The sequence below is a fragment of the Papio anubis genome, chromosome 17 (genome assembly GCF_008728515.1).
Source record: "Papio anubis isolate 15944 chromosome 17, Panubis1.0, whole genome shotgun sequence".
In the NCBI taxonomy this organism is placed as follows: domain Eukaryota; kingdom Metazoa; phylum Chordata; class Mammalia; order Primates; family Cercopithecidae; genus Papio; species Papio anubis.
The window spans coordinates 2,760,323-2,785,234 of NC_044992.1; the positions used below are offsets into that span (position 1 = coordinate 2,760,323).

Sequence of the window (24,912 nt, forward strand, 5' to 3'; positions counted from 1 at the left end):
CCATGCTGACTCCTCACACTTACCTCGCTGAGTCTGGCAGCTGCACCAGGGCTAACTGAGGAGCCAGTGTCCTCCCTGACGCCAGCTTTTGAGGTTCTTTTTTTTTTTTCATGGGAATCGTGAAACTTCTTAGTTTCTTACCGTCCTTTGGTCATTCACCAATTGAATTGTATTTTCAATCTAGACCACTTTTTAATATACAGGGACCCTTTTATCTGGAGCCCAGAGTCCTGGGTTTGGATCCTGGCTCCATCTCTTACCTGCTATGTGGCCTTGGGCAATAATTTACCCTACAAAACCTTTTCTGTTCATTGCTTGTCCTCTCTGCATTTCAGAATTGTAGAAATTCAATAGGTCTTGTATGTGACGCTCATGAGACCAGATAGTATTACACAGCAGTTACTGTGTCCCACATGGACTCCTTTCTGGGAAGGAGACAGGGAGGAATACAATCCCATGTCACTCAACGACGGGAAATACGTTCTGAGAAACGCACCACTCGGCGTTTGGTCATTGTGTGAACAGCAGGGTGTACACAGACCTGGGTGGTCTAGCCTCCTACACACGTCGGCTGTAGAGCCTGTGGCTGCCAGCACGGACCTGGGTGGTCTAGCCTATGACACACGTCGGCTATAGAGCCTGTGGCTGCCAGCACAGACCTGGGTGGTCTAGCCTATGACACACATCGGCAGTAGAGCCTGTGGCTGCCAGCACAGACCTGGGTGGTCTAGCCTACGACACACGTCAGCTATAGAGCCTGTGGCTGCCAGCACAGACCTGGGTGGTCTAGCCTACGACACACGTCAGCTATAGAGCCTGTGGCTGCCAGCACAGACCTGGGTGGTCTAGCCTCTGACACACGTTGGCTATAGAGCCTGTGGCTGCCAGGCCACAAAGCTGCACAGCAGGTTCCTATACTGAATATTGTAGGCAGTTGTAGCACAAAGGCATTTGTGTATCTAAACATCTAAATACAGAAAAGCTACAGTAAAAGTACAGTATTAGAATCTTAATAGGACCAATGTCGTCTATGCGGTCTGTTGACTACAGTGTCATTGTGTGGTGCTTCACTGTATGTCAGAATGTAAATGATTAGTTTGAAATGTCATTATTGATGATGGTGTTGGCAACACACAAGGGCACCGAGAGAATGTAAAGATGATGACTTATTTATTTATTTATTTTTGAGACAGAGTTTCATTCTGTCACCCAGGCTGGAGTGCAGTGGTGCGATCTCGGCTCACTGCAACCTCTGCCTCCCGGCTTCAAATGATCCTTCTGCCTCAGCCTCCCGAGTAGCCGGGATTACAGGTGCCCGCCACCACGACCGGCTAATTTTTGTATTTTTTGGTAGAGATGGGGTTTCACCGTGTTGGCCGGGTTGGTCTCGAACTCCTGACTTCAGGTGATCCACCTGCCTCAGCCTCCCAAAGTGCTGGGATTACAGGTGTGACCCACTGCCCCTGGCCGAGATGCTGAGATTTATGGAGTGCTAACTCACTCAAGGAACCTGGCTGTGGCCAGGCATGGGGGCTCACACCTGTAATCAATCCCAGCACTTTGGGAGGCCAAGGCAGGAGGATTACTGGAGCCCAGGAGTTTGAGGCCAGCCTGGGCAACACAGGAAGAACCTGTCTGTCTCTCTCTCTCTCTCTCTATCTATCTAGTCTATCTATCTTAAAAAAGGAAGCTCGCCGCTCCTCCAGGGACACCTCAGTGTGCCACCACACCTGTCCTGCCCTCAGTTGTTCAAAGGGCACATGGCTTTATGATGCTTGCGTGATGGGGTGAATGGAACGTGCTGACTGTTTTAATCACGCAGCAGGAAAACCATTGCTACGTGGCCCTGTTCTGTGGTGTAGAGCGGGAGTGAGAGATGATGTCCCTCCAGGGGGATCTTTGACTCAGATAAGAGAGGCCCTATCAAATCAGGGATATGAAGCTGGTGGGCTACACACTTCAGTGTCAGTAGCTCCTCTGGGGGGCTGTCCGGTTTACAAATGGCCCTCCTGAGTCTGCGTCCCTTGTCAGGATAGAAAAGCAGGCAGGATGGGGTTCTTTGCTCTTCCCAAGCTTGGAGAAATCCTGACCTCGAGAGAGCGCAGGGAGACCTGTGGTTTGGGTTAGGAGCAGCAGTTCTGCTGTTTTCTTGGGACCACTTTGCTGTAGACCCAGCTCTTCCTAAGATGCCTCAAGGCCGGGCGCGGTGGCTCATGCTTGTAATCCCAGCACTTTGGGAGGCTGAGGCAGGTGGATCACGAGGTCAGGAGTTTGAGACCAGCCTGGCCAACACAGTGAAACCCCGTCTCTACTAAAAATAACAAAAATTAGCCAGGCATAGTGGCGGGCGCCTGTAATTCCAGCTACTCGGGAGGCTGAGGCAGGAGAATCGCTTGAACCCGGGAGGCGGAGGTTGCAGTGAGCCGAGATCGCACCACTGTGCTCCAGCCTGGGTGACAGAGCTAGACTCCGTCTCAAAAAAAAAAAGATGGTTCAAAAGGGGAAGGGAGGTTGTTTGTCCACATGAGACCATGTGTGGGTTACACATGGGGTGTGTGAGCCCACACATTTGTACAGGTGTGCACAGGTGTGAATCCAGAGGGGAAGGGAGCAGGGCCCACGCCTTGATCCTTCCACGTCAGCTTTCTGAAGCTGGAGTTCTGAGAGCCGCCTCCCTCGACTAGCTCACACTGTGATAAGGCAAATCCACGAGCTCGTGTCCAAGGACGCCTGAGTGACTCGTGACTCAGTCAGCGTCAAGATTCCTTTCGTCTTTCCCCTCTGCCCTCCCTAGCTTGTCAGCTTTGTCCTTCAGGCGTGGCCCCTCGTGGCCCTAAGATCTCTGTCGTGGTTTTAGCAGCTGACATATTAAATCTCTTCTGGGAATCATTGAGAAAACCTTTCCCCACCGACCCCAGTGGATATTCCTCCTCTGCCACTGGCAAGAGGATAGGCTGACCGACTGCCTTAGGCAGATCATGACTCAATCCTGCGTCCCATGGAGGAGGAGGACACGTTTGGCTAGAACCTGTCTCTGCCAGTGGGGAGCTCAGGAAGCAGAGGGGTTGGTACTTATATGTAAGCAACAGATAATACTCATGTCCAGAGTCTTTGCCCTTGCAGAAGCCTAGACAACTGATTAATCCAGAAGGAGCACCCCACAGGCTCTGGGTCTTTCAGCACTGCCCAATGTGAGGAATATGTCTTGGGCCTTCCTCAGGCAGGGACCGTGTCCTACACGTCTCGACTTTCCTGCTGCGGGTCTCCCAGTTCCTGGCACAGTGCTGGGCACATCAGAAGCCTGCAGCAGGTGCTCGTTATTAACCGTAAGAGTAGCCACACTTATTGGATCGTTACGATGTGCTGGGTCCTCTCCTCAGAGCCCTGTGTGTATTCCCACAACTGCTCTGTGGTGTAGACATATCTGTTTCACTGATAAATCTCAGAGAAGCTGGGTCACCTGCCCGGGGATACTCAGCTAATGGGTGCTGGAGTAGAGAGCCCAGAAGCCCAGATTCAAATCTTGGCAGTGAAACCCTAAAGCCTCCATGCTTTTGACTGCTGAGTTGCATTCCTGCCTGGCCAGATCCAGTGACTGACTGGATGATCAAAGGGTTACTGGAGAGAACCTCCTCTTCCTAGAACTCTCACATCATCTTTGAAGGCCTTTGGAGCCAGAGAGAGCATCATCCAGGGGGCAGCCAGAATCCTCTGGGACTTCCTTTGTCAGGAAATCCTCCCTGAGGTCGAACCGAGCTCTGCTTCACCACACCGCTCTGAGGGTGGTTGTGCCTTCCCGGGGCCATCCCTCCCGTGGCTCAGTGATCTTGGTTTTTAGCTGTTCTCACTCTCACATGTACTTTGACAAAGCCTTGACCGCCCTGGTGGTCCTTTCCTGGGTTCTTCACTATTTGCCAGTGTGCCCCTTGTTCCTGGGTGGCCTGAGCAGCTTTGTGCCCCCCGAGACACTGCCCTTCTGCCAGGCTGAGGGTACATCTCTTTCAGCAGCTGCATCAGACCGTAGGCCGTAACGAAGACGGGCCTGAAGCCCCTGCAAGTGGGAGGGGCGGCTCAATGCATGGCTTGTGCACAGATGAGTGAGACCCTCACACGCTTTCACCAACGGCCAGCATATTCCAAGTTGCACAGAGCACACTTAGGAATATAATCCAGTGTCTATTACAGATGGAGGCTCAGTTTTCTGGAAAAGGGTCAGCTTGTGGTCAGGCACCTGCGTGTGCTGAATCCCCACCACGATGCTGGGTGTGAAACACAGAGTTCCCATTTTACAGATGAGGAAGCTGTAGCTTAGAGAGGTTAGTGACTAGGTCAGTGTTGTACAGGTTTGGTAAACTCCAAGCCTCATTTTTCCTTACCTGTAAGATGAAGATAACAACCTTTGTCCACTTTGCAGGGGAGCTGGGGCACCGACCCCTCAGATTCCCTCCAGCCAAGGCTGTGCCTTGCCTCCACCCATGCCCAGAGTGTGGGGCAGAATATGGAAGCATCCTCTGTAAGCTGGTGTAAATATCGTATGGGCCTCTGTGACCGTGTGTGTGTGTGTGTGTGTGTGTGTGTGTGTGTCTGCATGTGCACACACACTTGCTGAGGGCTGTGTCTACAGACCCCACGAAGAGGGCAGAGTCATCCAGAAAGCCCAGGTGCTGATTCTCGGGCCCTTGTTCTCTCCCCATAGAGGGCCATCCGCGTACGCAGCCACTCCATGGAGACCATGGTGGGCGGCCAGAAGAAGTCGCATAGTGGGGGCATCCCGGGCAGCCTCAGCGGAGGCATCTCCCACAACAGCATGGAGGTCACCAAGACCACCTTCTCGGTGAGTGCTGGCAGGCCCTGGGGCAGAAGTGGGTGCCGGGGAGGCACCCCCAGACCTACGGAGGAAGAGTGCCCCCACCCAGGCTTGGGCAGGTGACTTGATCAGGGCAAGCTGGATGACGGAGGGAAACTGAGGCTGCTTGGGGATGACCCTGACCCCGACCTCTGAAAATGGTCCTTTGGAGCCTCCATCCTAGACAGCACCTGGGGTTGGCCCAGATGGCGCTAGAAGCCATCCTGTCCTATTCTCTTGAGTTTCCTTGACAGCTAGACCTCCTCCTCAGGCCAGTCCTGCAGTATCGTCCTGGGGTGTGTTTCACTGCCCAGGGGCTTGGGACCCATGCCTGTGAGAGGGGTGTCCTTGCTTTGTTATGATTAATGGCAGCAGGAGCCACCCCAGCTTACTGTGCACCAGGCACTGAGCTGAGTAACCTGTAGACACAATCTCACCTGCTTCCCATAGCAGCTGCCCGAGGTGGGTGCTAATGTGTTCTCCTGTTCCCGTTTGAGGAAAAGGAGGCCTGCTGGGGTTAAGTAACTTGCTAGAGGCCACTCAGCTAAGCTTAAGAGCTGGGATTTGAGGCCGGGCGTGGTGGCTCACACCTGTCATCCCAGCACTTTGGGAGGCTGAGGCGGGTGGATCACAAGGTCAGGAGTTCAAGACCAGCCTGGCCAACATGGTGAAACCCCGTCTCTACTAAAAATACAAAAATTAGCAGGGTGTGGTGGCGGGCGCCTGTAATCCCAGCTACTCAGGAGGCTGAGTCAGGAGAATCACTTGAATCCGGGAGGTGGAAATTGCAGTGAGCTGAGATTGCGTCACTGTACTGCAGCCTGGGTGACAGCGAGACTCTGTCTCAACAAAACAAAACACAAAATCCACTGGAATTTGAATGCAAATCTGCTGGATCCAAAGTCTATGCTCTTCATCACCATGTGTACAGTTCCCAAGGAAAGGGTCCTGCAGGCCTGTGAGTTTGGGCCTGATTGACTCGCACCAGGGGCTGGGGAGGGGAGGGAATCCCATAGTTGAGCCTTTCATAAAGCAAAGTGGGCTGGGCACGGTGGCTCACACCTGAAATCCCAGCACTTTTGGAGGCTGAGGAGGGCGGGTCCCTTGAGTCCAGGAATTCGAGACCAGCCTGGGGAGCAAAGTGAGACCCCATCTCTGCAAAAACATGCAAACATTTTCCAAGTATGGTGGTACACACCTGTAGTCTTAGCTACTTGGGAGGCTGAGGTGAGAGCATCGCCTATGCCTGGGGAGGTCGAGGCTCCAGTGAGCCGTAATTGGGCCACTGCACTCCAGCCTGGGTGTCAGAGTGAGACCCTGTCTCAAAATCTAAGAACTAAAGCAAAGTGGCTTTGGATTTGTATAGACTAGGATTTTCCTTTCTTTTTCTTCAAAATAGCAGAACCTACTCACCATGGTACTAATTATGAGTATTATAAATGGCCTCGCATAATTAATCTAATTGACTAAATATTTTCCTAGCTATTATCTTGTTCCCCCTGAAGGTGCATGGTGTGAGCAGAGCAGGGCCTTATCTCCGTTCTATGGATGAGGAGACTCAGGTCGGGTCTCACCACTCTCCTGAGGTTTCGTAACATGTGCATAGCTGGAGCTGGGCCCTGAGTTGGAGGCTTGGTGGCCTCTAAAGATTGGTTCCGGGCTCCCGTCTGCCCTCCTCAAACTCCCACCACTCATTGTCCACTGTGAGGCCGGGCAGCTGTCCAAAGCAGGTGTCTCGGCTGCCCCCCGTCGCCTGTTCGTACCTGTGGCCCCGGCTTGGCAGCTCTCAGCCTGTCTCGTTATTGGATCACCTGCGTGGCTCCATTTGTTTGTGAGGAATGAAGGAGAGTCAGGAGTCCTCACCCTGCCAGTGATTTGCTGGATGACCTTGATGAAATCTCACTCTCTGGTCTTCAGCTTCCTCGCCGGTAAAATGACAGGTTGAACCAGGTCCCTCCAGGGCCTCCCTGGCTTTGTGCTTCTCAGTCTGTGTCCCCCCGGAATTGTTCCGACCTTCTCAATATGGTGGGCCTGGCCCTGTGTCCTCCAACAGTTGTGGTCTTTGGTGGATCATGACCTGGGACCACAAGGTTTGACTTAACAGAGGGAAAGAGGCTGTGACTGGCCTGAGTCTCCGGGTCTCAGCTCCAGTTACATAGATCTCAACCTTCCTGGCTGTCTTGCTATTTTCTGGGGTCTCTTCCAGACCAGGAGCCATTTGTAGACCAGGGAGGGGGATGAGGGGATAGGAGAACGGTGTTTGGGCTGGGGGCATTCACTTTGGCGATTTCATCGGCAGCCTCCAGTGGTGGCGGCAACGGCGAAGAACCAGTCACGGAGTCCCATCAAGCGACGGTCGGGACTCTTCCCCCGCCTGCACACGGGCTCAGAAGGCCAGGGAGACAGCCGGGCACGATGGTAACTGTTGGGAAACCCCTACCCCAGCCTGACTTGTGGGGTCTGTCAACCCCTTCCACTGCTACAGCTGTTCAGTGCCCTACCTTGCAGGGAGGAGCTTTGCTCAGCTTTGGGAGATAGCCCTGCCTTCAGGCACCTGTGTGTCCCCTGTCACTCACTCAGCTCTTTATCCAAAGAGGCTGACTTGGCCAGTCTTTGCATGGGACTTTCCAAAGTTAATCTTGCAGCATTTTGACCCAGGCTAGAAACATTGCTTGGGTTCTTATTTCTTTGCCTCCTTTTTCAACACTCACTCAAATGGCCTGTCTTATGGGAGCCTTGCCTGATTCTGCCAGGCAGAGTTAATTGCATCTTCCTTTGGTCTTCTGAAACATTCTGAGCTTTTTTCTTTTTAAGCAACTCATATATTACATTACATTGAACCTGTTCTTGGTAATTGTCTTTCTGATTCTTTTAAAAGAATGAACACACAGTACTTGTACATATTTTTGGGGTACATGTGATATTTTGATGAAATGCATAATGGTCAAATCAAGGTAATAGAAATATCCATCATCTCAAACATTTATCTTTTGAGTTAGGAACATTCAAATTATTTTCTAGCTATTTTGGACTATGTAATACATTATTATCAACTATACTCACTGTATTGTACTATTGCACACTAGATCTTATTTCTTCTATCTAACTGTATTTTTGTACCCCTTAACCAACCTCTCTTCATCCTGCCTTTCCCTGCCCCTTCTCAACCTCTGGTGACACCTGTCAACTTTCTCCACGAGATTCACTTTTTTAGCTCCTACATATGAGGGAGAACATGCGATATTTGTCTTTTTTTTTTTTTTTTCCTGAGACAGAGTCTCTGTTGCCCAGGCTGGAGTGCAGTTGCACCATCTCAGCTCACTGCAACCTCTGCCTCCCAGGTTCAAGCAGTTCTCCTGTCTCAGCCTCCCTGAGTAGCTGGAACTACAGGTGCATGCAACCATGCCAGCTAATTTTTGTAATTTTGGTAGAGACAGGGTTTCACAATGTTGGCCAGGCTGGTGTTCAACTGCTGACCTCAAGTGATCCACCTGCCTTGGCTTCCCAAAGTGTTGGGATTACAGGCGTGAGCCACCATGCCTGGCCATGGTATTTGTCTTTTCGTGTCTGGCTTTCACTTAACATCATGACCTCCAGTTCCACCCATGTTGCTGCAAATGACAGGATTACATCTTTTCCACGGGTGAATAATATCCATTGTATATATACAAAACATTTTTTTTATCTACTTGTCTGTTGATGGACACTGAGGTTGATTCTGTACCTTGGCTGTTGTGAGTAATGCTGCAATAAACATGGGAATGCAGACATCTCTTCCATATACTGATTTCCTTTCTTTTGGATATATTTACCCTGCAGTGAGATTGCTAGATCATATGGTAGCTCTAGTTTTAGTGTTTTGAGGAACCTCCATACTGTTGTCCTTAGTGGCTATGCTAATTTACATTCCCACCAACACTGTGGGAGCATTTCCCTTTCTCTGCATCCTCACCAGCATTCGCAGTTGCCTGTCTTTTTGATAAAAGCCATTTTAACTGGGGTGAGATGATAGCTTATTGTGGTTCCTGTGGTGGGGGCAGATGTCACAGACTCTAAATTATTAAAGACAAATAATAACAGATGTCAGGATATGGAGAAATGGGAACCCTTGTTCATTGCTGGTGGGAATGTAAAATAATGCAACTACTTTGGAAAACAGTCTGGCATTTCCTTAGAAGGTTAAACATAGAGTTATCACATGACCAAGCAATTCCGCTCCTCAGTATATACCCAAGAGAGTTGGGAACGGTTGTCCGTGAAAGAAAGTTCGCATTTCCTTGATAATTAGTGATGTTGAATGTTTGTTGACATACCTACTTGCTATTTGCATGTCTTCTTTTGAAAAATTTCTATTCAGGTTTCTTGCCCTTTAAAAAATCATGTTGTTTGTGTTTTTGCTATTGATTTTTTTGAGTTCCTCATATAGTCAGGTTATTAATCCTTGGATGGATAGTTTGCAGATATTTCCTCCCATTCTGCAGATTGGCTCTTTACTTGGTTGATTGTTTCCTTTGCTGTGCAGAAGCTTTTTAACTCAATGTAATCCCATTTGTCTATTTTTGCTTTTGTTGTCTGTGCTTTTGAGGTCTCATCTAAAAAGTTTTTGCCCAGACAGACCAACGTCCTAAAGCATTTCCCCAATGTTTTCTTCTAGGAGTTTCTTTGTTTCATGCCTTAGATTTAATCGATTTTGATTTGATTTTTATGTATGGTGAGAGAAAAGGGTCTGGTTTTATTCTTTTGCATATGGTTATCCAGTTTTACCAGCACCACTTACTAAAGAGACTGTCCTTTCCCAATGTATATTCTCAGCACCTTTGTTGAAAATGAAATGATCATGTGGTTTTTGTTCTGTATGGTTAATGTGATGTATCACATTTGTCGATTTGTGGATGTTGAACCATCCTTGCATCGCTGGAACGAATCCCATGGTGAACTGATCGTGGTGAATGATCTTTTCGATGCATTGATGAATTCTGTTTGATAATATTTTGTTGAGGATTTTTGCATCTGTGTTTATCAGGAATATTGGCCTTTTTGTTGTATCCTTGTCTGGTTTTGATGTCTTTCTGATTCTTTAATCGGTGAGCCCATTTGTTCTTTATTTTAGCAACCAACATTTCTTGAGTGGCTGCCATGTGCTGGGCACAGTGCTGAGTGCTCAGACAAGTGCTACAAAACATATAAGCCTGACCTCCAGAAGTTCACAGTCTTACAAGACGGGAAAGGGCAGCATTTGATTGACTTCCAAATTCCCAAGTTGTCTGCCTATGCCCTGGGTGGTGGCATCATGTTCTGAAGTAGGGCTTGAAGGACAAGAGGCAGGGTTATGGAGAAGGATGAAAAGCTCTGTTTGGAACCTGTGCATGGGAGATTTTGTGAACCAACAGTAGAGATGTCCAGGGAGTGGTCAGAGTTATAGGTTTTTTAAAATTTTATTTTACTTTTTAAAAATTATTATACTTTAAGTTCTGGGATACATGTGCAGAATATGCAGGTTTGTTACATAGGTATACATGTGCCATGGTGGTTTGCTGCACCCATCAACCCGTCATCTAGGTTTTAAGCCCTCCATGCATTAGGTATTTGTCCTAATGCTCTCCCTCCCCTACCCCCAACTCCCCGACAGGCCCTGGTGTGTGATGTTCCCCTCCCTGTGTCCATGTGTTCTCACTGTTCAACTCCCACTTATGAGTGAGAACATGCGGTGTTTGGTTTTCTGTTCCTGTGTTAGTTTGCTGAGGATGATGGTTTTCAGCTTCATCTATGTCCCTGCAAAGGACATGAACTCATTCATTTTTATGGCTGCATAGTATTCCATGGTATATGAGAGGCCTTAACTAGAGAAGGAGAGTTGGGTGCCAATAGGGTAGAGGTACTGATTAATGATGGCTTAATTAATACGACCACCAGAGAGGCTGAGTAGAGTACCACATTTAAGGGCAGGTGGAGAAGGGAAGGTGGTGAAGCTGACTGGGAAGGAAAGATGAGAGAAGAGGGGGAGGGGATGGAGTCTCTGAAGCCAGAGGAGGAGAAATTCCAGGAAGGAAGAACATCTGTGTCAGACACACAGAGAAGTCCAGCACAGTGAGCCAAACCCCTGGACAGATTGACAGGAGGTTATTAGCAACCTCATCAAAAGTGCATTAAGATACTTCACACCTCTAGGATAGCTTTAATCAAAACGACAAGTAATAACAGAAGTCAGAGAGGATATGGAGAAATGGAAACCCTTGTTCATTGCTGGTGGGAATGTAAAATAGTGCAACTACTTTGGAAAACAGTCTGGCAGTTCCTTAGAAGGTTAAACATAGAGTTACCATATGACCAAGCAATTCCGCTCCTAGGTGTATACCCAAGAGAGTTGAGAACAGTGGGCCATGAAAAAAAGGAGTCCACTAGTACAACTAGACACAGATACTCATGGCAGCACTACTCGTCATAGCCTAAAGTGGAAACAGCCCAAATGTCCATCATCTGATGAATGGATAAATAATACACCATCTATCCATAAAATGGAATATTATTGCAGTAAAAAGGAATAAAGTCCTGATACAAGCTACAACATAGACAGACCTTGAAAACATTATGTTTTAACATTTCAATTTCAATGTTAACATTTCAGTGTCAAGTTTAAGAAGCCAGACAAAAAGACCATAACGTATTATATGATTCTATTTACATGAATGTCCAGAAGAGTTCAATCTACAGTGATGACTTAGGGATTGGGTGGGAGTTGCGGGGAGAGGACTAAGGAATGATTACAAGTGGGTCCAGTGTTTCCTTTAGGGGACCAAAAGAGTTCTAAAATCAGATGGTGGTGATAGTTGCACAACTCTGAATATACTAAAAGCCATTGCATTGTATGTATACTTTAAATAGGTGAATTCTGTGGTATGTAGATTCTGTCTCAACAACACTATTATTTAAAAAGTTCTTTGACGGTGGTTCATGCCTGTAATCTCAGCAATCTGGGAGGCTGAGGTGGGCAGATCACTTGAGGTCAGGCGTTTGAGACCAGCTTGGCCAATGCAGTGAAACCCCGTCTCTATTAAAAATACAAAAAATTAGCTGGGCATGGTGGTACGCACCTGTAATCCCAGCCACTTGGGAGGCTGAGGCAGGAGAATCGCTTGAACCCGGGAGGCGGAGGTTGCAGTGAGCCAAGATCGCACCACTGCACTCCAGCCTGGGCGATAGAGGGAGACTTGGTCTCAAAAAAAAGTGCATTGAGGACATGGCCATCCTGTCCCCAACAATCAGCACAGGGGGCACTGTGGGGACTGTCCATGGTCTTCGTTAGACTGCAGGAGAAGGATATTCTTGACTGAGAGTGCCCCTTGCTTCCCAGCTCCCAGGGCAGCCTCCTCATGTGGGTCCAGGAGCTTGTATTCTAGTCTATATGAAGGGCGGCTCCCCGGAACCCCCCAGGAGTCCATGTGTATTGGGTGGTTCCTGCCGTGGGGGCGGATGTCATAGACTCCACCATATTCCCTGCTCCATTCCCCATAGGGCCCTCTCTTGACCCTTAACTCTGCCAGGTGTGATGGCCAGCTTGGGTGAGAGAGATCTGGGCTAGAGGCTGTCAAGCCAGGACTCCTGCTTGGCAGCTCTGGACTTCACCGTGAACCTAGAACAGTCCCTGTTGTAGGGACCAGGAAACCCTGTAGTGTCTGCCGTCTCTGGGGGGCTCAGGTGGGAAAGGATGTCCTGGCGGTGATGCTTGGTGGGGGTGCTCTGACCCACAGCCCCCCACTGTGCTGAGAGCTGGCTGGCAGAGGGGTCTGCCTGGGGCCAGGGATGGGTTGGGAGTTGAGGGCTGTCTCCATGGCCTCACACCTCATTTCCATTCCCTCAGTGACAGCACATCCAGCACACCCAAGACCCCGGATGGTGGACACTCCTCTCAGGAGATAAAGTCTGAGACCTCATCCAATCCCAGCTCTCCGGAAATCTGCCCCAACAAGGAGAAGTAAGAGAGTGAGGGTGAGGGAAAGGCTGGCTTCGGCCACATGGAGCCCTGGAACATGCTCTCTGCCTCCTGGCCAGCTGAGAGTGACCATCTCCTCCTGCCTCTGGAACTCTCCAGAACACAAAGGCCAACGGGTGGGGGTGTGGGGAGCCGCCAGAGGACAGGCTCAGATCGGTCCCGGGGAGGACCCGGGGGTGGAGGGCTCCCGCCTGTGACCCACGCTGGCCTCGCTTCCTGTTCCCTGCAGGCCCTTCATGAAGTTGAAGGAGAACGGCCGCGCCATCTCCCGCTCCTCCTCCAGCACCAGCAGCGTCAGCAGCACCGCAGGGGAGGGCGAGGCCATGGAGGAGGGCGACAGTGGGGTAGGTGGGCTCCGTCCACCCTCGGGCAGGCACTCTGGGGCGTCAGCCAGCCACCCTCCTCGCGTTAGAACAGCACTGTGGATCGAAGCCCACTTCGGTCTTTGCAGAGGAAAGGGGAAAAATGGAAACGAGAGGCGGGCTCTTCAGCCATGATCACCCCCTGGGCGCCGTGGGTGAGGGGACGTCTCTCTTGGAGTGACATAGCAGCAGCAGAGGGAAGGGGCCAGACCCGATGGCGCCCCTGCCTTGGGGTTACTGGCTGGAGCGGTGAGTGGCCAGTGCTCCAGGGGGCTGAGTCAAAGGTCCTTCTTGGAGCACGAGAGCTTGGAACCAGGGTCGACGTCAGCAGGAAAGAAAGAGCAGGCCCAAGTGAGGAGTGGGAGGCAGCGGCTGTCCTGGGCTTGTGGGGGCTGTCTCAGGCCTGTGTGGACGCGGCTGCCGAGCTCACCCGGCCTCTCTCCTCAGAGCAGCCAGCCGTCCACAACGTCACCCTTCAGGCAGGAGGTGTTTGTCTACAGCCCGTCCCCGAGCGGCGAGAGCCCCAGCCTGGGGGCAGCGGCCACCCCGATCATCATGGGCAGGAGTCCCACAGGTCAGTGGCGTCTGGTGGTGTGTGCGACGTCGCTAGGAGGGCAGGCCGTGCCCTGTCCACTGTTGGCAGGGCCCCGGCCGTGCTGCACTGGCCAGTTTCTGCTCCTCCCCGCACCGTGAGGCCCTCCGCGCTGTGAGCCTGCCTCATCTGTTCATCAGTTTTTGGTTTTTTTTTTTTAATTTTTTTTTTGAGACGGAATCTCGCTCTGTCGCCCAGGCTGGAGTGCAGTGGCCGGATCTCAGCTCACTGCAAGCTCCGCCTCCCGGGTTCCCGCCATTCTCCTGCCTCAGCCTCCCGAGTAGCTGGGACTACAGGCGCCCGCCACCACACCCGGCTAGTTTATTTTTTTCTGTATTTTTAGTAGAGACGGGGTTTCACTGTGTTAACCAGGATGGTCTCGATCTCCTGACCTCGTGATCCGCCCGTCTCGGCCTCCCAAAGTGCTGGGATTACAGGCTTGAGCCACCGTGCCCAGCCTGTTCATCAGTTTTAAGAGGCCCAAGTTCCTAACGTCTCCTTACATGGAGAGTTGTGAAACTGAGGCAGAGAGCTGAAGGCCTTGCAGGAGACCCCACAGTGGAGGAGTCAGGATTGGCGGTGAGAAAGCTGAGCAGTTTCCGCTGGCCCCTCTCCCCACCTGCCAGCGCTCCAGGGCCCCTGTGTCATGTCCGGGGTCTTGATCATACAAGAGGGGGAAGGGGTGCAGGGGGAGGGAACAACACGTGGAAAGGCCCAGAGGAGAGGAGAGAGAGCGGGTATTCCGGAACTGCATGTGGCTCCTGGCAGCTGGGTTCACAGAGCCAGGCATGAGAGAGGCTGGAGCGTTGACAGGCCGGGTCAGCCCCGGAACCCCGGTGAGGGTTTTGTTCTGCTAGCAGCCGCTGTTGGAGTGTTGGAAGATTCTTAAATAGGAAAAGCACCATCTGGAATTGAGAAAGACAATTTTGGTTGCTCCAGCTGCTGAGTGTAGAATGGATTAGTGGGGAGTAGGAACAGAGTGTGGGAGGGGAGGGGAGGGGAGGGGAGGGGAGCTGTGGCGGAAGCACCTGGGTCCAGGAGAGATCGAGGAGGTAAAATGTATGGGCTCAGTAGCAGGGGTTCAGAGAGAGCAGGAGTCTGGGCGTTTGGGCAGAGTAGGGGAGCCAGCTGTGGGGAGAGGGTGGGGGCCGACACCTGAGGGCCGTTCAGGTGGACCCGTGCGGTGGACACTGCTGGGCGGGTGCTGCGGGTCTCTGCCCTCGTGAGGGTAGCATGGGACTCTGAGCCTGGGTCCAAATCCTGGGTCTGCTGCTCACTAGACGTGTCATTGGGCAAGTCACTGAGCCTTTCTGTGCCTCAGTTTCTCCAAGCAGAAAATGAAGGGAGACGAAGAGTCACGTCTGCCTCAGAGGATCGGTTGTACGAAAATGAAAGGAGCTCATGCTTGTACGAGGCCTGGCACTGTTAACCTCGGTGTTGGTTAAAGAATGGGCATGAGACAATAGTGTACTCAGCAGTTCTGAGCTAGGGGCAGTCTTGCTCCCCCATGGACGTCTGGCAATGTCTGGCGACGTTTTTGATTTTCACAATTTCGGAGGGGAGCTACTGGCACCTAGTGGGCAGAGGTCATGGAAGCCGATAAGCAATGGACAGGACAGCCCCCCAACCGCCTCAGACAAAGAATTCTCTGACCCCAAATGTCATTTGGTTGAGAAACTCTAGTCTCAATGGTAGAAACACAGGAAGGGCCAATGGGCCGTCAGGGTGGCTGAAGCCAAAATGATCCTGGGGTTTGCACAGCGAAGGGATGTTGCAAAGGGAACCTGCAGTGTCAGAGATAAAGGGAAGATCGTGATTCCACAGCCAGTGACCCTTTGCATGCGTGTTTCTCAGTGAGTGGAAGAGTTCGTGTGTCTTCTTTCATTCAGCCCCGGGGGGTTGGGCAGCTGCAGAGCTGGGTTCAAATCCTGGTTGTGGCATTGACAGGTGCATCTCTCTGAGCCTCAGTTTCCTCATCTGTAAAAGGGGGTAGAAATATACATTCCCTGATTTTATTATTTTTTATCTGAGAAGGAGTCTCGCTCTGTCGCCCAGGCTGGAGTGCAGTGGTGCGATCTCAGCTCACTGCAACCTCCGCCCCTCAGGTTCAAGTGATTCACCTGCCTCAGCCTCCCGAGTAGCTGGAATTACAGGCACATGCCACCACACCGAGCTAATTTTTGTATTTTTAGTGGAGACCCATGTTGGCCAGGCTGGTCTTGAACTCCTGACCTCGTGATTTGCCCACCTCGGTCTCCCAAAGTGCTAGGATTACAGGCGTGAGCCACCGCGCCTGGCCTGATTTTTTTTTTTTTTTAAATAAGACTTAAATATTGAAAGAATGAATGAAAGAATCTGTAACCAAGCCTGGCTGTCACTTGGTGTTAAATAAATATCCAAGTAAGGAACGTTTTGAGTAAAGGAATTAAAGAGTCTCTGCAGGTTACTGAAGGTCACCGAGGGCAGAAGGGACCTGGAGCGGGTCTGGTGACTCTTGGCTGGCGCTTCCCACACCACACAGTGATGTTGCCTCTTACGTACCTTTTCTCCACACAGTATTTAACCCCGACGGGCTGCTTTTCACCCCCAGCCCACGAAAGATGTGCTTGGTACCCACAGGATCAGTGTGGGTTGGGGAGATCTGGGAACCTGTTTGATGCTGTTCGGCTGAGTCTGGGGAGAGGCAGGGAGTAAGGGGGAGAGGTGGCCTGACATGTAGTCTCCATAATCTCAGATACCTGATCATGGTCATATCCTACCTGGGTTTCCTGGGGCCCAGAAGAGGATTGACAGGTTACACAGAGGTGTCATATCCCTGGGTGGAACTCCTTGATTCGAAGCACCGCGAGCCAGCTAGCGGCTTCCAGGAAGGCTGCACTAAGCTTTCGATACCCTCGGCCAGGGGAGAACCAGAAAGTCAAGTGGCCCTCCTGCCAGCGGGGCACAGCGGGGCACAGCGGGGAATGTTGACACTGGGCTCTGCCACCACTCACACACACGGAATTTTATTACACGATGGATGTCAAACCCAGTGTACAAATAAGAGATAGATAATATTCTTTACCATAAATCCCATATGTCCAGCTGATTCTCACAGAATATGCTTTTATATTATAGTATATATTACATATATACTGAACATGTCCTATTATATATACACATGTATATATAATATATAGTATATATTATATATCTACACATATATATATATTTTTCTTCTTCTTCTTTTTTGAGACAGAAGTCACACTCTGTCACCCAGGTTGGAGCGCAATGGCACAATCTCAGCTCACTGCAACCTCCACCTCCCGGATTCAGGCAATTCTCCTGCCTCAGCCTTCGGAGTAGCTGAGATTACAGGTGTGGGCCACCACCCCTGGCTAATTTTTGTATTTTTAGTAGAGACGGGGTTTCTCCTTGTTGGCCAGGCTGGTCTCGAACTCCTGACCTCAGGTGATCCACCCGCCTCAGCCTCCCAAAGTGCTGGGGTTACAGGTGTCAGCCACCGTGCCCGGCCATGAGTATTTTATATTAAGAGAACTTCATTCCTTCGTCAGTAACATGAGTAATTTCTTTGCTGTATCTGAGAAGTTTTCAAAACCCAGAAGGATACTTACTTAGTTTTCTTTTGTGCTATTCACAACGTAATGGCAACATGTTTTGAAGTTTAATGTACATTACTTTTTTTCTATTAGTTCCTTAAGTCTAGACAACGAGACAATAAATCAAGCCATGATTTGTAGCACGTACCAATTCCTGTGGTGTAAATACGCTTGTCGTGGCTGATCTCAAGCTACGGATTTGACGTCCTCAAACATGGAATTGGGAAGAAGATACACTGTAGCCACCATCTTTAGGGTGTTTCTACCACGTGGATACAATAGATGTAAGAGCACAGATAATTGTAAAACAGAAAAACAAGTAGGAAGTGACGAATTTCAAGTATTCATTACCTCTGTTGAATATAATGTATTGAACTGTAAGCTTATATATAATTCAGCTTTTAAAAATGGCCTGAGTTGAACAACCAGCTCACCACAATTCTATAATCTAGGAGCTGGCTCTCCTGGGTCGGCACAGGTCAGCTGGAGCGCCTAGTTCTGGTGGAGGGCAGGAGGCCCCCTTCCCCTGGCCTCCCTGGCCAGTCCCCACACGCAGCCCCAGTGGCCTCCACAGCTCCACCCTTCTTTCACGGCCATTCTTCTTTTTCTTAGGCAGCCCCAGTGGCCTCCACAGCTCCACCCTTCTTTCACGGCCATTCTTCTTTTTCTCAGATGCCAAAAGCAGAAACTCCCCAAGATCGAACCTGAAATTCCGCTTTGACAAGCTCAGCCACGCCAGCTCTGGTGCGGTAAGGACGCAGTGAACACCTCCCACACCCCACACTCCACTTTCCTGCAGAGGCCAGAGGAAGAGGGCTCAGACATCCCAGAGGGGGCTCCCCGAAGGAGGCAGGGGAAGCTCTAGGGAGGTCTGGCTCCAGCAGGTGCAGGCCGTGGCTCGGGGTTCCAGCCACCTTTGCCACAACTCCTGAGTTAGAGCTACACCTCTGGATGCGGCCAGGTCCAGATGTGAGGTGGGAAGGGCTGGTTCCTGGGGTCCCGAGTCCCTTCCTGAGCTCGCCAGACTGTCGAGAGCTCCAGGCCCAGATGTGAGGTGGGAAGGGCTGGTTCCTGGGGTCCCGAGTCCCTTCCTGAGCTCGCCAGACTGTCGAGAGCTGCGTGCACAGAGCCGCCGCGGAAGGGGCCTGTGCTGTCTGGTTATTTATTTTAAACTCCGGTATGGATTTTTGTTGAAACAGGGTCACTAATCTGAAAGCGGAGTCCTTCGCCTGTCCCAGGTGGGTTGAGTGAATGTTTGTCCTGCTGTGGCTGTGAGGGGGGGACATGTGTTTCTTTTACATCGGGGTACTAGTGGCCTCGTAACCTCAGAATGGCCGGAGAGATGCCGCCAGCTGGGGAGGTCCAAAGAGTTGCCTCGCCCCTGAAGACCTGCAGCAGGAAAGGAGGGGCAGATGGCCTGTGTGCACATGGAAAGGGGGTTCCCAGTGACACTGGACCAGACGCACTAGATAGGCCTCCCTCCCACTGATGGCGTCTGGTTCCCGCAGGCAGAAGGGGAGTTGCCCAAGCCCGATTCTGACCCAGGAGGGAGGAGTTCCTGAGTGCCGCCTTGCTCCCCTGCCCTCAGGCAGCTGTTCCCTCCTTGTGTCTTTGGCGGAGGCCCTGGGCTGAGGTGTGTCCTCCCTCCCTGCTGGGGGATGCCCCTGACAGTCAGCACTGTGAGGGACCACCCCAGGAGGCTTCTGCCCCTGCCTGCTTTGAGGGGCCACGCGGTTTCAGCAGAGCGGCCCTGGGTCTAGCTTGCCCCCATCAAGGCCTGGATTTCTGCTGGGGAAGTCACCAGAGACCCATCTGAGCCCCCAGCCCTCTCCCCACATGGGGTTCCAGGGATTGGAGTCACAGCTGGAGCCAAGGGGAGGGTACAACCAAACCCACTTTATGTTCAACCTGATTTATGAGAAAGCAGAAGACAAATGGGCATGTGGACCTTCACCCCCGGCTCCCATCGTGCGCTCCGGACGCCACTGCCCACCAAAGCCGTGGCTACGCGCGGCTTCTCGGGCCACGCAAGGTGGAGCCCCCTTACGTCGGGTGCCCTCCTGCTCCTAAGTGTATCCAGTGAGCTGTAGCCATGGCAGGCGTGTTCCCCACCCCTTCCTCCCGGCGTCCACATCGTCCCCTCCTTCCTGTACGGAATGCTCGCTCATCGCCTCCTTCCTCCTTGTCTCCTCAGGGAAGCCCCTCTTCTGTCCTGGAAAAGGCTCCTGTTCCAGCAGTTTGGGAGTGCCGCCGATGACCCTGACAGTCCCAGCCCCGCCGCCCCCCGGCCACCTGCCCACAGACGTGCTGTCGGTCCCGGTGTCCCAGTCTGGCCACAACCCTGCCTCCACTCTCATCTACATGCCCTCCCAGCACCTCCCATCTCTGGGCGAGGCCTTCTTCCTCAGTTCCTCCCGCTCCTGACCTCCCAGTGTGATGTCCGGGTCGTTTATCATCCTGTTCAGCCTGGAGAGGAAAAGAGAGTTGGGCAAAGGGGGATCTCGGGGGAGCTCAGCAGTGACTGGGGAGCTGGTCTGCCTCAGAGACGGAGTTGGGGGCGGGAGCAGAGCCTCGGTGAGGGTCTTGGCCATGGGGCAGTGCCTTCTCGGATGCGGTAGGCTTTACTACCGGGAATGCACTTGGTGGTGGAGGCGTCATGTTCCCAGGAGCCAAGATTCGTAGCATCCTTGAGGCCATCCTGATAAAATTCGGCGCTGTTGCCCCCGTATCTCTGGAGTTCTAAACTGTCTATCTGCTTCTGTGCTGAGCATCTTTCCCATCTGCTGACGTAGACCCAGGGCTGCGCCGCCCCTGCTGCCAGTGTACTGTGAGCGGGGCTCCAGCCAGTTCAAGCTCAGAGACAGAGCTGGATGGGCCGGGACACTTCCTGGACTGTGGCAGGAACTCTGGGTTCCACCCAGTTTCTCCTGATTATGGCTGCTGTGGGGGGAGCCAGTCCTGAGGCAGTCTCTTCCCTTTGAGGAGGTATTTTTCCCACAAAGGGGTGGGAAGCCAGCAGTGAGAAGGAATTCAGGGAGAGCGAAGGAGCCAGTGCTGGGATGCTGCTGTGTTGGTTGAGGAGAACCTCAGGGCCTGAGGGCCAGGCCGGAGCCCAGGTCTCTGCTGACAGTGGAAATTCAAGGAAGACGCAGTTACCTCCCCTCCCCACATACGCCAGGGGAGAGGTGAGGTGGGGGATGACTTTCGGGTTCTGATCAGGCCCCTGGGTGGGGAAGGGGCACAGTTGCCCTCAGCAGCTTATGCCCCTGGAGTCTTGGGGGGCCCAGCCTGGCCCTGGGGCCTTGTCCAGCTACTGTGCCCTTTGGCAGCTGCATCTGGGACTCAACCCCCCAATCCTATTCCCCGCTCCAGGTGCAGGTCTGTAGGCAGCTGTCACATCTGAAGGATTCCTGCAACCCGGGCCCCATCTGGGTGTGGTTCAGACCCTGTGACCCACCTGCCACTCCCACCTTCAGCAGAGCCCCCTTGCTGGGACAGCCAGCTCACCTCCAAGGACAGCCCCTCCTGGCTTCTCCCCCTTCCGAGTCTGCAGCACCGTGGGCTTCTCTGCTCATGGGCCTGGGCTGGGGTTAAGGTGGGCGTCCTCCAGGTAAAATGAGCCTGAAGAGCAGCTTTCAGTGCAGACAGGGCTGCGGAGTGACACTGGCTGGGCACCTGCCCCATGACCGATGACAAGAATTTCCAGCCGAATGCTTTCTTCCTGTAAGGATCTGGACCTATGCCCAAGATATAAATACTACATTTTTTTTTTTTTTAACTGACATTGTGAAATTTTCCCCATAGCTTCTGCCATTCGAGCAACCTTGTGATCCTTCCTCCCCGCCATGTGTGTGGGAATGATTGAATCCTGTTTGCAGGTTGGAGAGGAGCTCTCCCTTCACTAGCACTTTACCCAAAGTACTAGTCTAGTAAAATTTATTCTTGTTAGAAGGTCAATAAAATATCTATCTGTTTAGCTTTTATGAAAAGTCACCATAGCAGCCCTTACTGCTGGAACGAGGCCCGTACATTCTGGCCGTGTTTTGTTGGCTGGGCTTCTGGAGACTCTGGAAAGGTCAAACTGCATTTCTTTAAGAACAGATGCAGGGCTCTGGCTTGCCTCTCTGGGTATGCAGGGCTCTGGCTTGCCTCTCTGGGTATGCAGGGCTCTGGCTTGCCTCTCTGGGAAGCCAGCATTACAGTTGCTTGGTGGATGGGCCATGTCACATTGCCATCTGGGGTTCCCTGGGGTTTCCAGGTTGTCACCACGCTGTCCCATTTGGGAATCCCACACCTGCCTGTCCCCACTGCACTGGCTGACCCTTGCCACCTGCTGCCTCCTTGGAGGGCTTTGTCCCTGTCTCTGAGCTGGTAGGCAGGATGGCTGGGTGGCCCTCAGAGAAGCACAGACCTGAGATGGGGTCTTCACCCCTGGTTTGCTATTGGACTGCTCTGAACAGGATCCCAAATGCCTCTTCCCTCCGGCCACGCCCCACTGTCTCTAGAAGCTCCATCCTGTGACTTCCAGAGTGTGCACTTCCAGCCCACCCAGGGTGCCAGTGCCGAGAGGGAGGAGGAGAACAACGATGGCCCAGCCTCCCCTCGCTCCTCTAGACCATGCGACAGGCAGCTCGCGTTCCTGGAGGGCTGTTCCCCGCCCCCCACGCTGTCCCTACATCTGTTCTGATCTAAAATATCTTTCCTTTTATGCTGCGCCCAGTCTTGGGGCTCAAAGATTTGCTCAAGCCTCATTGGGCCTTGTGACTAGGCTCATCTAGATGGTGCTCCTGCTGGTGTTCGAGGCGTTTCCACTGTGATCTCCACGAGGGGGTGTTTTCCGGGACACATCTCTGGCTCTGGGAACTGCCTGACTCCCTGAAGAAACTACTTTTCAGGCACCGTGGGGCCACCCATATACCTCCAGCTCAGCTGATGCTTAAAAACAGGTGCAGAAAAGCTCGCGATAGGTCTTGACGAGAGTGTCTGTCTATGCCAATTAATGTAAAAATGCCGTTTCTTGAAAAAGATTCAGTGGTTCAGCTTTGTCAGCATATCATCTCAACACCCAAGCCTGCTGGTTCCTTTTAGCATCTCATCCAACCATGTCATCGTCCAGATGAGAAATCTTAGACTTGCTTGAGGTCACACAGCTGGCTGGTGGCAAAGCTGGGATTAGAACCCTCAACCCAGAGTCCCTTCCTCTGCACCACCTACATGGTTGGTTGAAAAGTGGCTGCGTTCCCTGGGGCCCTGGGTTTTGGGGAAACCAGTGAGCTGCTGCCTTGGCACTGGCTTGGAGGTGAGCAGTCAAGGATGCTGGTGAGGCCTCAGTTTCTGCTCTTTTTCATCAGAAGGGAGAGTCTCTTGGATTTTTCAGTGAAGACCCTTGGGCTTTGGATGCAGCTTGAATCAAGAAAGCGAGGAGGGAAAGGGATTCGGTGAACTGTTCCTCAGTGGGATCGGTTCTTCAGCTCCAGCGTGTAATGGGGGTGGAAGCCGGGGAAAAAGATGCTGTTCACCAACCCTTATGCTGTTTCCTTAATTTAGGAAGAAAAGCTTCCTTTTTCCTAAATTAAGAGGAAAAGTGGTCAAAGAAAAACTCTTCATTTCTCCCTGATTCTTAAACGAAGGTGGTTAATAGAAACCCAGGCTCCCGTGACAAGGCAGGACAAGAGCCTCTTTTACTTTCCTCCCCTGACCCTTTAAGGTGCCAACTCAAACACTACCTTTCTTATTGCTTTCGAAGTCAGTAGAGACGGATCTGTTTTGAGCAGTCGGGGGTTCGAGTCGATCTCATGGCTACAGGCGGCCAGCAGGGACCAGGCCAGTCAGCCATGCTCAGGACCCCTCGGCTCCTCCCCCAGCCTCTAGCTACCCCTTATCGAGGCAAGGGGAGGCCAGTAAAGTTTGCCAAGGCTGATCCTGCAGCCTGGTGGGGCTGGCTGGGGTGTTCTTTTACCAAGCTCTGTTTTACCGCCAGCCCCTTGTCCACCCCGATCCCATGTCTCCCTCCCTTCAGCTGGACCGTGTGCCCCTTTGGGACGGGGAAGACAAGCCCCACTAGGGCCAAGGGCAGCAGGGCCCTGCCGAGTGAGAGGCTGTGTGGCAGCGGCTCTGTCCTGTGCCTTACCAGCCCTGGGAGGGGGACATTTGGCTGGAAGACTGGAATTTAATTGCCATCGTCTTTGATTTTGTGACATTTCTGCTTGGCAGCGTGAACCCCCCTTCCTGCCCCTTAGCATGCGTGCAGCTCTCTCTTGTCTTGGGTGTTACCCTTGGGCACTCCAGCTCGGGGACTGCTGGCGTGTGAGTGTGCAGATTCCCCTTTGTGGTCGAACCTAAGAACTGTGGCTTGGAAGTGATGCTCCACGTGACGACGACTTTCCTTTCTTTCCTCTTAGTGAGGAGGTGATTCGTAGACCCCAACTGCCTATGTAATGTAAATAATGTACATTTAATTTATTGCTATGGTAGCACATTGTATTTGTTAATGTACAAAACAAATTCTAAAAGGTTGACAAATGTATATTTTGTTGCTTAAATGTGTCTTTGCAGAAATTGACAATAAATAACATATTTTGTGTCCATCAGTGTTCAGACTTCTTTGCATGGGGCCCTGGGCCTGGGGGTCACTTTTCAGTTCACTGGAAGTTGCATATTCTCTGGCCAATAGATATGTTACTTCAGCCTGAAACGTATTTTTAAACATGTACATTAACTGTTGATGTTTAAAACACTGACGACAATTAGAAAAGTGGCCAGGCATGGTAGCTCCTACCTATAATCCTAACATTTTGGGAGGCTGAGGCAGGAGGATCTCTTGAGCCTAAGGATTTGAGACCAGCCTGGGCAACATAGTGAGGGCCAATGTGTACCAAAAAAAAAAAAAAAAAAACAAAACAAAAAAAAAAAAACACCAAAACCCAAAAAAAGGCTAAAAAATTAGCTGGGCAGGTGGCGCGTACCTGTGGTCCCAGGTATTTAGGAGGCTGAGATGGGAGGATCACTTGAGCCTGTGAAATCAAGGCTACAGTGATCTGTGAACACGCCAGTGCACACCAGCCTGGGCAACAGACTGAGGCTGTGTTTCAAAACAACAGCAGCAACAAAAAGGCCGGGCGCGGTGGCTCACGCCTATAATGTCAGCACTTTGGGAGGCCGAGATGGGCAGATCACCTGAGCTCAGGAGTTCAAGACCAGCTTGGGCAACATGGTGAAACCCCCTCTCTACTAAAATGCAAAAAATTAGCGGGTGTGGTGGCGCGTGCCTGTAATCCCAGCTACTTGGGAGGCTGGTGCAGGAGAATTGCTTGAACCCAGGAGGCAGAGGTTGCAGTGAGCCCAGATAGCACCACTGCACTCCAACCTGGGCGATAGAGTGACACTCTGTCTCAAACAAACAAACAAAAAGAAAAAAGTTCAGGAAGGCCACCAGGCCTAGCCAAAGCCATCACCTGAGGAGCCCCGCATATCACAAGAGAGTCTTAAATTACCCTCCCTGTCAGACGTGGTCATCGAGTGGG

At 51.8% G+C, this 24,912-nt stretch overlaps 1 protein-coding gene across 11 annotated transcripts in view; it reads left to right on the forward strand.

Annotated features, from left to right (window-relative positions):
- Positions 1–23,976, forward strand: part of RAP1GAP2 (RAP1 GTPase activating protein 2) — a 270,089-nt gene extending 246,113 nt beyond the window's left edge. For 9 of the 11 annotated variants that reach the window (XM_017950250.3, XM_021928535.2, XM_017950254.3 and 6 more), the window contains 8 exons: positions 4,697–4,834; positions 7,146–7,264; positions 12,705–12,818; positions 13,066–13,180; positions 13,646–13,772; positions 18,062–18,138; positions 18,589–18,627; positions 19,584–23,976. In XM_017950250.3, coding sequence (XP_017805739.1) covers positions 4,697–4,834; positions 7,146–7,264; positions 12,705–12,818; positions 13,066–13,180; positions 13,646–13,772; positions 18,062–18,138; positions 18,589–18,597 — 699 coding nt within the window. In that variant the 3' untranslated portion in view covers positions 18,598–18,627; positions 19,584–23,976. The remainder of the gene's footprint in view (positions 1–4,696; positions 4,835–7,145; positions 7,265–12,704; positions 12,819–13,065; positions 13,181–13,645; positions 13,773–18,061; positions 18,139–18,588; positions 18,628–19,583) is intronic. The other 2 variants (XR_002517930.2, XR_002517931.2) reach the window with 2 other exon arrangements.
- The last annotated feature ends 936 nt before the right edge of the window (positions 23,977–24,912 follow it).